Source organism: Chiloscyllium plagiosum, unplaced genomic scaffold (genome assembly GCF_037043375.1).
Source record: "Chiloscyllium plagiosum isolate Xiang-an unplaced genomic scaffold, Cpla_swu_hap1 HiC_scaffold_38, whole genome shotgun sequence".
Classification (NCBI taxonomy): domain Eukaryota; kingdom Metazoa; phylum Chordata; class Chondrichthyes; order Orectolobiformes; family Hemiscylliidae; genus Chiloscyllium; species Chiloscyllium plagiosum.
The window spans coordinates 31,400,274-31,414,157 of NW_028270176.1; the positions used below are offsets into that span (position 1 = coordinate 31,400,274).

Sequence of the window (13,884 nt, forward strand, 5' to 3'; positions counted from 1 at the left end):
CTGCATGGATCTGAGGTTATCAAATTTCCATTTTTAAAAAGTGTTCACAGTAACCTCCTTCCATTTAGCACCTTCTCAGGGACAGAATTCAAATCAAAGCATTGTCACTGCCCCAAGATACAACCTATTTCCAAACCTTGCCCTTTTTACAGCTGTGCACACTCTCTGTCTTCTGGTTAATCAAAGTTCTGCTACAGGAATCATCATTTCCCTTAGACTTGTTCTCGTAATTTTAATCATTTCCACCATTGAAAACTGCAGAGAACTACAACGCCAAAGAGCTTGGGGAGACTTGAACATCAAACACAGAAAGCTGGCAGACAGGGGCAGCAGATCATCAGGAAGGTCAATGGAATTTGTCCCTGACTTCCAGGGGGTTGGAGTATAAGAGTAGGGAATTCTTACTGCAACTGAACAAGGTTCTGGGGAGACAACATCTGGAGAAATGTGAGAAGATTTGGTCCCATTATTTATCATTTCATTACAGGCAGTTCAGAAAGGTACTGTAGCAAGATCACTGGAGGATTTGTCTTGCGGGCAAAGATTACACAGGTTAAGATTGCAGTCACTGAAGTTAAGACGACTGGGAGGTGACATCATTGAAAAAAATGAGGATTCTTAAGGGGCTGGACAGGGTCAATGCTAAGATTATGTTTCCCCTCATGGGAGACTCTAGGACAAGAGCGCACAGTCTCAGAATATAGGAGCTGAAATTTAACACTAAAATGAGGAGGGATGTCTTCCCTCAGTGGGTTGTGAGTCTTTCAAAATCTTTGCCATTGATAGCTGTGGGATATAAAAAATCTTTTGTATATTTTAGGCTGCCTTACGAGATTCTTGATCAGTCGTGGAATCAAGGGTAATAGGGGAAGAGCAGGATGTGAGGAATCTAGGATCATCCAAGATCCGATTTATTGGTGAAGCAGGCTCCGGGGGTAATTTCTTCAGGTTTTGGGGTTTATTCTGCCCATGCTCTCTATCCCTCCATCCCTGCATCCCCCATCATTTTCACTTCCAAGGACACTGGGCAACCTCTTTCCTCTCTTCATACAACTGAAGATTCCTCCTGATAACATTCCAGTAAAATGGCACTGCAGCTTCCCCAAGGTCACTCCTTCAATCAGTCCATCCACATCCCACTTCCAAAGTAATCCATCAAATATCTCACCATAAAACACAGACAGAACTATAAACACCACATTCAGTAACGGGGAAGATCTCCTCACCTGGAACACAGACAATTGCAAAGAAATGGAAGAAAGCGAATAAGACCTGCAGAATTATTGGTCCTTGCATTGTTAATGTTGGGTGATCTCATTCATTAACTCTCACACAGGGCTTGGAGTCTGGACTGAGCTCCTGAGATAAGAATCAACACTCACTTATACATGATCGTAAATACCGTGTGGGATGTCTCATGTTAGTTCAAATCTATTCAGCACTCTCCTCAACCCCATCCCCATTACATAGTACAGTTCCACAACACTGGTTTATTCCATGTGGAGATGTAAAAGGATTGTAAACAGCCATCCCTAAGGAATGTTCCTTAAAAAAAAATACTTCTGGTTGTTTTCCAAACCCTTTTCTGACAGCATTCATTATTATTATTTTTTGTTCATCTCCTACTTTCTTTCAGTTTTGTTTCACATCAGTTACTCAATATATTATTGTCCATGGAGGGCTCACACCCTGGAATTAAGGGACAGCAACAGACTGCTGCCCTTTAACCTCTCAAGAGGATGTTTTCAACGGTGCATTGTGGATTAAGGAGCTCAGAAATAGTACTTGCAATTGAAATGATCTTAAAATAAAGAGAAACATTTTATTTCTCAGATTTTAAAATGAACATGAAATACCTTTCTAATCAATGTCAAAATGTAGCAATCTTCCACAGAATAAAACAATAAAGCAATCACATGGATTTCAACCGAGCCCATTGCTGCTCCATCAATTGGAGTCCAACTCAACCCATCTCCATCCAACTGAGTCCATTGGAACTCAACTGAGCTCAGCTCATGCAGCTTTCACACACCTGAACTCACTCTGTGCGAGATCAACGCAACACCCAGATGCAATGATTCCAATTCCAAAGGAACCCAATATCATGGCACATTCATCAACAGTTGTGTACTTGTTCATATCACTGAGTTGCTAAGATTGTTCCAGTCGAGTTAATATACACACTGGATAGATCTGCTAGTGATTTTGTGTTTTACTCTTTGAAGCATGGATTCAGTGTTCTGCATAATGGCAAATGATGGATCGGCTCATCAAATTATCATTAATAAAGAAAGTACTTTGTTGCAGTTATTGCCTTGCACTTATCAGGATATAGGGCAAGAATGCAAATTCAAGTGGAAAACCACCATTGATACTGTATGGTTCGGTGTTCAGGTACCGACTGGGAATGTTAATGTAATGAACACGGAACAGTTATGAAGGAAGTGATGAGGTAAACGAGCAGGATATTTAAAGTTAGTCACAAAAATTCAGTTTTCTACTGATGTAGCACCTGAATTTTTGACTCATCGTGCGGTCTAATGATTAGATTAGATTACATTACATTATATTACAGTGTGGAAACAGGCCCTTCGGCCCAACAAGTCCACACCGACCCGCCGAAGCGAAACCCACCCATACCCCTATATTTACCCCTTACCTAACACTACGGGCAATTTAGTATGACCAATTCACCTGGCCCTGCACATCTTTGGACTGTGGGAGGAAACCGGAGCACCCGGAGGAAACCCACGCAGACACGGGGAGAACGTGCAAACTCCACACAGTCAGTCGCCTGAGGCGGGAATTGAACCCGGGTCTCTGGCGCTGTGAGGCAGCAGTGCTAACCACTGTGCCACCGTGCCACCCACTAATGGTATAAATGCCTTGTGTTACAGAAAGTTCGGTTCTGGTAGTTCCGACAGAACGAGAGCTTCAATGTTGCACCAAGAAAGCAGATACATCTGACTGTGTGTGACAATCAGGGTAAGGAAGCAGAGAAACATTCAAGATGGTCAGAGCAGTGCCAGCCTTTCTCAATGGGTATTTGGAATGGAAAGGGAACCCAGTTAGGCTTCAGTCTGATAAACCCATGGTTACACTTGATCTGTGTAAGTTCATCACTGTGTGATGGACCGCTCCTCAGGAAGACGGTACTAGCCTTTGGAGGATGTACAGTGTGGATTCAGCTGAATGACAGGAGGAGGTAAAGGATGGGATTATGTGTGTGGAAAGGGGGAAACAGGAACAGGAGTGTGGGTGGAGCATGGAATCTTAACATTTGAGCCAAGTGTACTGAAGGGCTAACATCATAAAATACATCAATCAGGCAGAGTGGGGATTCGGAAACCCTACCCCCAATCACGAACCATGCTGGGAATGAATTGCATCATGCATTGTTAGCACGGGCACAATTCTCCTGTACAAACAGACAAAGGGTGAATGAGGAAAATTGAGCAGCACCATCTGACTGAATGACATGCCACACCAGTGGGCTTCAGAATTCACCCTTTCTGGGTCTCTGAAAGTGGGGTTCAATTGTCCCTATCAACAGGGGGTTTTCAGGGAGAGCAGAGGAGAGGTGAGGGAGAGCTGTCAGCTACTCAGTTATCTTGGTTTAGTTCCCTGCACAGAAAGGACAGATGGAGAGAGAGAGAGAGAGAGATAGGAGCACACTCTATGCAGTCTGTCGCCCATCCTCAGGGATGATGAACAATAAATGCTGTCCCAGATAGTGATACCCATATCCTGTGACTGAGTAAAACATAAAAGTAGGTGGGTAGGGTGGCAGAGTTGGAGGAACAAGTCTGCAAAGGCCAGAAGTGGCCAAGAACATTACAGCATCGTGAGGCTGGAAGAAATTGCAGCGAGAGGCAGAAATGAAGGGGCTGAAGAAATTAGGAGATTGGGCAGTAACATTTTTGATTCTATGGGGCAGTCATCATCTCTACAGCACAGCACATCGAGTCTACACTGGTCAAAACAACCAGCTAACTATTCTAATGCCATTTTCTAGCACTTGCTCGATATCCTGGAACATCTCGCCATTGTAAGTGCACATCCAAATACTTCTTCAATGTTAGAAGAGTCTCTGCCTCTCCCACCCTCACAGGTAGTTAGTTCCACTTTCCCACTTCTATGTGAGAGCATTTCCCTCACATCCCATCTGAACAACCTGCCCCCATCTCAAATCTATCTCCCTGGTTATCCATGCCTCCAATCAATGGGGAAAGCCTCTTCCTGTCTCTTATGTCTGTGTCCCTCATACAGTTACACATCTTAATCATATCTCCTCTCAGTCACCTCTGCTCCAAGGAAAGAAACCCACTCTGTCCAATTTCTCCACAGAACTGAAACTCTGTCCAGCCCAGACAACACGCTGGTAAATCTCCCTCTGTACCCTCTCCAGTGTAAACACACCCCTTCTATCATGTGGATACCAGAACTGCACACAATACTCTCGTTGTGGTCTAACAGAAGTGCACTGGAAATCCAGCCCCACTATTCACCAAGTTCTCAAGAACGTGAACATTTGATGAAAGCACCACATTGCCCAATTGTGCACAAATATCCAATTCCCTGTATTCTCCACACACTTGGCTGCACTGACCTGCCCAGGAAACAAACAAGAGATTGTCAATGTGCTGAGCTCTCCTGAACACACAACAACTGGTGCTGATTAAAAACCAATCAAATGGTGTCTTGCCCTGAACATACCCACTCCCTCACACACAACACAAACGTACACAGATTCGTGCACGCACACACTTTCTGTCTGTCTTACGCAGACAGATGCACACACACACACACACACACAGACACGCACATGCTCAGTCTCTCTCACACACACGCACACAGAAACACACAGACTCTCTCACACACACAAAAGGTTTTTGAGACACTCTCTTGCTGCCCCAAAAGACAACAATGTATATAAAACTGTCAATATGCTCCACTAATCATTTTAACACTGAGTAGAATTTACTACAGTTTTCTTGTTTATAGAGCAACGTTTTGCCCCATTTTTGGTCCACAGACAATAATAAAAGTAAAAGTGTCTTTACATGCCTCCCCCCTAAAGTGAGATGAAGCACATTTCCCAAGATGTATTGCTTCACCAAGTGTCTGACACACAGACAACAGAAAGCAAAACCTCCCTCCATTGGCACTGAATCATCCCTGTTGTCTTTATAGTCTTTTATCACCTTCCTTTAAGTTGTTAACTTAATTAATTGGTTTCACATTCTAGACAATTCATCTACTTTCACATTATCTTGTACAATGAAGGGAGAGCCCCTAACTGCCATCTTTGTGAAACAGATAACAGAAGTTGGTTATTGATGAGGTCACTCTCCAGGAATTGGTTCCAGCAAGTCTGGAAAAGACCTTATCTCAAGCAGAGTGCAGGTGTTGAATGGTAACTGGGATATCATGGAGGAGACAGTCAGTCTGTCAGGGCGTGGTCACACGTTGGGTTGGGTTTGGACTGTGTTTCTGTTAATCTGGCTATTGGCGCTGTTGGGCAAAGATTTGAAATCTTCCTGCCTAACTTCCTTAATCAGCTCTTTTGAACTCAGAGAACAGAAAACAAAGTTATAAATATGACTGTCTTTATCTGAGTGAACTGTAAAGGAGAGTCTGATCCACATCTTCAAAAAGTCAAGCAAGAAACAATCATCCGGGCCCATGAACCATCCTGTGAACCACAGAAATAATCTGGCCAGTTTTCTCACATTCTTTAATGTATCCCTGAACTGTGTTAATTTGTCTGTCTACTGTGTGAATGAGACTGAAAACAAAGCTATTGGGGTTTAAAATGTAGACCAATTGGATTACTTTGCTGTTTATATTTACTGTTAACATTGCCCCTTTGTTAATAAATTGCTAAACCTTTGTTTGCCATACAAACCAGTGTCTGGAATTAGTTATTCGCAGAGTCTGAAATGGCTATTTAAAAGGCTGGTTAGGAAGCATTGTGTCTTTGAATGATTTAATTTTACTGCATTGTGAATACAGAGGGAGGGAAGATGATGTAATCCAATTGTCTGTCTCCAAATTTTAACAGTATTTCAATATCATGTGACTTTTCCCAGCCTCAATGGACAATGAAATGCACCATGGGATTGCAAACTGACACAAGGTGATCCACACCACTCTCCTCAAGCTCCAATATTCAATGTTCCTGTTAGGGCTAATGGCTCACAGGGTTTAAGGAGAAACCTGGAACAGGGGACTGAGTTGGATAGCAGAGGAAGCATACGTGAACTTCTCCCTGTCTCTGAAATCTCCGTGCGCCCCTAAAACCCTCCCTATCTCCAGCCCCTACACATCCTCCCTATCTCTGTAACCCCTCCAGCTCCTACACCTCTCCGTCTCTGTAACCTCCTCCAACCCCAACATCCCCCACCTCTGTTACCTCTTCCAGTCCCCACAACCCTCTCTAAATCTGTCATCTCATACAGCCCCTACACCCCTCTCTAACTCTGTCAATTCTTCCTTTCCCAACACTCCCAACTCTCTCTAAAATCTTTATCAACTCCAACATCGCATTCTATCACTGTAAACTCCTCCAGCTTCTATACCCTCTCCCTATCTCTATAACTTTATCCAGCCCTTACATCCTCTCCCTATCTCTGCAACCTCCTCTAGCCCCTATACCCCCTCCCTATCTCTGTGACCTCCTACAGCACTTGTACCCCTCCCTTTCTCGGTAACCCCTTCCAAATTTTCAAACACTCTCCCAGCTGTTTCACCTTCAGTTCCTGAAACTGTTTGTGGAGATTCCTGAGAAACTGGATGAAAAAAACGCCAGTCATTAGACGTGAGAAACTTCAGAACCGAACAGCTGTGTGAAAATATCATTCCACCTGGTCCCAAAAACAATCGTGAAGCCGTCTCCATAGACATGGGAAAGACTCCAGCAGGAGCTAGTCAATGATAAACTGAAAGAGGTATCAGTGGTGTGTGATTTCTCTTTGCATGAGTCTCCAGTCATGGACAGTTTTGCAAATATTGTTGAATATATTTAATTTTAAGCTCATGAAAACCTGCCTTCTGTGCTAAACATGTGTTTTTTTTCTCTGTTTTCCAATAAATTTCTATTGTCGATAAAGCCTATGATGCCGTGTGTTGCTACGTCGCAGTGATAAACCGCGAGATTAATGAACGCCAAAAATTAATTATTCCAAAAATGAGGTCACAGTCTAAAGGCACGGGGTAAACTATTTAGGGCTGAGACCAGGAGAAGTGTCTTCGACCACAGTGTGGTAAGCTTCTGGAATTCTTTATTAAAGCAAACTGTAGAGGGCAAAAGATTGAATGTTTTCAAGATGGAGTCAGGTATAGTTCTTAGCGCTAAATGGATCTAAGGGTATGTGGAGAAAGCAGGAACAGGGGAGCAAGTTGGATAATCAGCCATGATCATATCAAATGGGATTGACAATGAATTGAAGGGATGAATGTACTACCCACGCCCCTATGTTTTATGTTTCAAGATGATCTATCAATTCAGTTTTCATTCTGGGATTGGCCTTGTTCCATAGCACAATCAGCTTGGACATTATCACGTTGTTGATTCATTCTTGTTTTAACTGATACCCACTGACTGTTGTGTGTAGGGTGAGGAATCTCATTGCTGTGTGCAGTGTTTCATTCCTTGTCACTTACATTTTACCACAGTTGGCCAATCTGTGATGTGAGGCGGTTCCTCACTTGCTCAGGTATAAAAGGTGAAAAGCATCAAAGGAGAAGTCCATTCAGCCCTCTGAGCCCATTCTGTCACACCATAGCCGTTCCGTCCCTCACCTTGTTCGAACATCATGGCTTTACATGCCTCGCCGCACTCACTCAACCAAAACATCACCATCTGAGCTTCAACATGGGCGAGAACTGAACGGAACTCTGGGAGAAAAGGAAGGCTGGTTTTCTAAAGGGAGATTTCGAGGAAAAGTCAACTTTATTTTAGATGGAGCCATTAATTGTGTCTGTTGGACTGGAGACCTGTTCTGGAGTGAGCGGATCTTACTCTCATATTTCTTGAGTAAATGAGATTGTTGTATCTGAAATGGTAACTTTCTACAGTGGGATCTGATACAATATTTCTCTGGGTTTAGTGCCTAGAATTTAGTCGCTGCCCACAATGTCAAGGGGAAGAGTGTACCAAATTCACACAACTCTGGGCTTCAGTCACTACACCCACAGTAACCCGTCCAGTGACTGACATAAGAAGCGAAATTCGAATAACCCATTTCCTAAACCAAGCATTTCCAAAGCAGCAGTGAAAAACAAATGCACTTATTTGTTCATGAAAGGGGAGAGATTATAATTTGTTCCATTTCTATTTTCAAACGGCCAGCGTAGAGGGAATGTGCAATGTCACAGGAATTTGCTTAATGAGCCTGCTCAGTACACTGGAATAACATGGACTATGTCACAGGGGGTTTATCATACTGTGTACATAAAGAACCATTTACAATTCAGTTTCTGAACTTGACCTGTAGACTCAACGAATAGAGGCACACATCATGCAACAACCAATAATTTTAGAGATTCTGTTTGTTTTCTTAAAAGGCCTTGCAATCGTCTGTCTTCCAGGTGAGGAGATCATCTTACCTTCTTAAATTATGGTACTCTGTCTATTTTTAATGGTTAGTCATTAGAAAGTTGACTTTGAAATCAAGAGATTCAAGATTAGAGTGGTACTGGAAAAGCACAGCAGGTCAGGCAGCATCTGAGGAGCGGGAAAATCGACGTTTCAGGCAAAATCAAAAGCCTAGTGGTATTAATCCCAAAAGTGGGGAGCAAGGACATTATATCTTTGCAATGTTTCATACATTATACTCAGAGAGATAATTGTGTGAAGGGTGAGAATCTTCAGTGGGGTGAGTAGGTGAAAGAAGTTGTGCATTGACATGACAGCTGCGAGAGATGGTGGGAATGTATTGGAGATGATTTAAGTTATGATGGTGCTCAATAAAAGGCGAGATGTGTTTCCATGACAGGACCATTCTTTTGCCAGAGGAACGGGTTCTTGAAAGAGCCAGAGGTGGAATTAGATTCCACACAGCAAGCCGGGATAATTTGAATTCCCTTTCTGCATCAATGCTGCTGAGGTGCTCTTAAGGGGAACAATTCCTAAGGAAGTTTTGAATAGGTACAGGAAAAGGTCAAAATCAAAAACAAAAATTGTAAGGAAGGATTGGCATAGTGAGACTGTGAGTCCGATTGAATATTTCTTTCCTGAGTCAGCAGTATGAGTGGATTGGGATCCTTCTGTGCTCTATAATTCTGTCAATCTCTGATGGGTATGCCATCATATAAAACACAATCATTGAAGGAGCCTTGTGTAAGATACAGCTTTGGATGAGAGAATAAGAGAGAATCACTCACTCAGGGGTAAGTTTTCAAACATGGAGCAGTATAGCACAGAAACAGGCCCTTCAGCCCATCATGTCTGTGCCAAACAATAGTTGAATATTCTGAATACTACGGAAACATATTGTGTAGATGAGAGATGCGATTATGGATGAGAAATATTGGTGCAGTTTAAGTGATAGATAACTGAAAAATGGAAGAAGATCCTATCCAGTAACTCCTGCTATTGACTGGCCTAAATGATGAGCTAGTTTCCAATTCATGAATTCGATGTTAGCAGCACTGACTGGGCCAGTATTTATTGTGCAGTTACCAGTTCATAGCCAGTTCCATAGCTGCAGGTCTGGAGTCATATGTGGACCAGAGAAGGTAAGGACGTTTGTTTTCTTTCAAAACAATACATGCATAACCAAGATTTATTTTTACTGTTGACAATTATTTCATAGTTATCATTAAATTCTTAAATGCTGACTCTTTTTAAATTGAAAATCCAGGGCTGGATTTGAACCTGAGTCTCGAGAACATTTATCCCATCTCTGTTTGCGTGCATCAATGGGTGTGTATGATCAGGGATGGTGGAGCTTAAATTGTAGCTAGGGATTATATTGCCTTGTTGAATAAATGTGTTCTATTAGAGTGACAATATGAATAATAATTGTGCATTTTTTTACTGTATTACCATAAGGACATTATTGAACCTGCAATGATGTTAGTGACAGTACTGTCTACCAAAGGTTGGGATTAATTTGTAGACATTAATTATAATGCCTGAGAGATCTGTGAAAGTTACATTATGCAAAATATTTTTTTCTTCTTGAAGTATAAGCTTGATGTCCTACCTATATGGCTAGTAAGGTCTGGTTAAGAACACCTGAGCAAAATTGAAGAACATTCAAAGATTTAATTTTACTGGGTTACAAATCCAATGATAGAGGGGCAGCATTGATCTGGCAGGCTGTCCCTTTGTCACAACAATGGGGTTAATGGTGTATTTTACACTGAATAACACTGTTATATTGAAAGGAATAAAGGACAGGGCCCCTGAGAGAGGGCAGAGAATGGCACAATGCCCTTGGAAAGCCACATGTTGGTGAACCTCAAGGGTTTTTAAGACAGTCAGCAGTTGTTACATCCCAGCCATTACAATCTTCCTTCCAAACAGTAGCAATTTCAGAATTCACTGTTTGTAATGATGGGATTTGAATCAAACATTTAAAAAAACATCATTAGCCATGTATGTTGTGTTGCTACTCTGGTGAGGTTACTACTATGCCACCAAAATTGTCACGGACATGAATGTTCACTCTGTCAATCATTGATCATGATCCACAATATCTACAATCTTCTTAATTTATCTTGCAGCTGATTTGGTGACAATTATGATTCTCCTCCGGGGAAAGTGCGGCATCACCAAAGGTGCTTCCCTATACTTAATCTCCATGGCAACAGCCGATCTACTGGTCATTTTGTTTGGTATTGTACTCAACGCACTTGCTTCCACATATTTCCCCCTCTCATTCCTGTTCCAGCCAGCCGTGTGCAGTGTTAATGCTGTGTTGGCCTATGCTGCTATCGACTGCTCTGTCTGGTTGACCATCACTTTCACCTTTGACCGCTTTGTGGTCATTTGTTGCCACAATCTGAAAGCCAGATATTCCTCTGCCAGAACAGCAGCAGCCGTGGTAAGCACTGTTTGCCTGGTGAACATTTTCAGGAACATCCCGTTTTACTTTAAGTACCAACCACATGACACATTGGATGGTGTGCCCTGGGGATGCAATACCAGACCAGAGTTCTTCACCTTGCCAGGATGGGTGGCATTTTTCTGGTTCCACCAGTTGCTGAACCCATTGATCCCCTACCTCCTGATCCTGCTGTTCAATGCTCTGACCGTCAGGCACATTGTCTTGGCAAATCGGGCACGCAGGGGTCTCCGAGCTCCCAGTAACAGGGACCAGAGAGGAGATGCAGAGATGGTCAACAGGAGGAAATCCATCATCCTGCTGTTTGTTGTCTCGGGCAGTTTTATATTGTTGTGGATGCCAAAGGTCAGTGTTTTCTTACTGATGAAGATTACTAACAACCATTTTTACCCCAGTTATGACCATCCTGTTATGATCGCTGACATATCTGGAACAATGCTCTTCTACCTGAGCTCCTGTACAAACACTGCCCTTTATGCCCTGACCCAGAGTAAATTCAGAGAGGAGCTGAAGAGGGCTCTGAAATACCCCTTCACTCTCATCCGTGAATCACTCCCTGCATTTCAGTAACAAACACAGGTGGATCTGCAGATTCCCAGTGATACATATCCCTCCTTGGACATTTCCTGGTCTCAAAGCATTTAATCTTCCGTGAATGTAGCTCTCATGTATTGAGTTTAGGGTGGGAATATTTCTCTCATTACTGAATGCAACATTGTCCAATTCTGGAAGCATTTCTAAACTCTGTTGCTCATGAATGTTCCCTATTAGAGTTTCTGAGTGCTGGTGAATATAAAAATATTCAACCCTCCCTTACACACACAACCCCATCAGTCCGCTGCTAAACTCTGAAATAGCTAATACAAAACCTGATTCAAATATCAAAGACGTGGCACCACACATAGCCTTACATCCCTCTATGTGTGGTGCTGTTGGCATTTCTGATGAGTCTGACCCACTCTGCATGAATTAGGAGCAATAGATTTGTACAATTGATGTCTGTGAATGGTGTGTGATGGGGTGAATATGATCTATGATGATTGGGCTTCAATGTGAGATATTAATTATGTTGCCTTGTTGAATTTTTATATTCTGCTGCAGATACATTTTGAAAAACAAATTGGAATTTTTCATTTTATTACCAGGACACTATCACTCGGCTGCAATGAGGTCCTTGATAATGTACTGTCAGTCAGGTTGCACCTCACTATTAGATTAAATTAGATTCCCGACAGTAAAGAAACAGGCCTTTTGGTCCAACAAGTCCACACCAACCCTCTGAAAAGTAACCCACCCAGACCTATGTTGATCCCTGACTATGTTGCACCTAACATGATGGGCAAATTAGCATGGCCAATCCACCACAACCTGCACATCTTTGGATTGCGGGAGGAAATCAGAGGAAACCCACGCAGACACAGGGAGAACGTGCAAACTCCACACAGACAGTCACCCGAGGTGGAAATCAAACTCAGATCCCTGGTGCTGTGAGGCAGCAATGCTAACCACTGAGCCACCATGCCACCCCAATTGTGCATTGACTTTTCGTATTTTTGTTTCAGAAATTTGAGTTGAAGCTGAGAATTGAAAATTTGAACTTGTGCAGCAATGAGTTTCCTTTTTAAAAAAAATTAGTACAACATACTGCTGCTTAATGTTAGAAAATGGCCTAGAAAGATAAAACAGATTAATACTGCTCGCAGGACACTGTAGACAAATCGGCAGCAAGATCAAATTAGATTCTCTCCAGTGTGGAAACAGGCCCTTCAGCCCAACAAGTCCACACCGCACCTCTGAAGAGAAACCCACCAAGACCCCTACCCTATATTTACCCCTGACTAACGCACCTAACACTGTGGGCAATTTAGCAAGGCCAATTCATCTAACCTGCACATCTTTGGATTGTGGGAGGAAACCGGAGCAAACCCAAGCAGACACAGGGAGAATGTACAAACGCCACACAGACAGGCGTGATTTCTAGGCGTGATTCGAAACCAGATGCTGTGAGGCAGCATAGCTAACCACTGAGCCACCTTGCTGCCTTAAGATGTTGTTATGTTCGGGGACTGGCAGCTCCTTGGATGTTGAAATGATTATTTAAGGGAGGACTAGTGCTGGTCAACTAACCCTAAACCTAAACCTAAACCTAAACCTAACCCTAACCCCAACCCAAAACCAAACCCAACCCTAACCTTAACCCTAACCCAAACCCAACCACGAACCCTAACCCGACCCCTAACCCCAAAGCTAACCCTAATCCTAACCCTAACCCAAACCTAAACCCAAACCCAACCACTAACCCTAACCTTAACCCTAACCCTAAACTTACCCCTAAACCTAAACCTAACCCTAACCCGAACCCAAACCCAAACCCAACCACTAACCCTAACCTTAACCCTAACCCTAAACTTACCCCTAACCTTAAACCTAACCCTAACCCTAACCCGAACCGATACCCAAACCCATCCACTAACCCTAACCCTAACGTTAACCCTGCCCGTTTTGCCCCGACCCCTGCTCTGCAATGACCCTTGTGAGATCAACCATTTGAAAAGCTCTACAACGTCACATCCACAGTGCAAACCAGATGATAATGGAATAGAAATATGGGCAAAATGTGTCTCAGTCATGGAGAAATGGCCTTTTGTTACAAAGTCACAATCACCTCTGCTTCCATTTGAGACACATTGAAACTTGACTGTGCATGTTTTAAGGAATGTTCAGAGGCATGTACACAATTGATGAATCTGAATAAATTGCATTTTACATGTGTTGTATCTTTATTTTCCAATGTTGTTGGCAGAATCTT

The 13,884-nt window shown here is 42.8% G+C and overlaps 1 protein-coding gene across 1 annotated transcript; it reads left to right on the forward strand.

Moving 5' to 3' along the window:
* The first annotated feature begins 10,811 nt into the window (after nt 1-10,811).
* LOC122545400 (putative G protein-coupled receptor 139) lies at nt 10,812-11,645 on the forward strand. The gene has a single exon (XM_043684432.2). It carries the CDS (start codon nt 10,812-10,814, stop codon nt 11,643-11,645), a length of 834 nt encoding a protein of 277 aa, XP_043540367.2.
* Nucleotides 11,646-13,884: the final 2,239 nt, after the last annotated feature.

Excerpts from the sequence above, each read along its gene's own strand:
- LOC122545400 (XM_043684432.2), top strand. The coding sequence starts at position 10,812 with ATGGCAACAGCCGATCTACTGGTCATTTTGTTTGGTATTGTACTCAAC.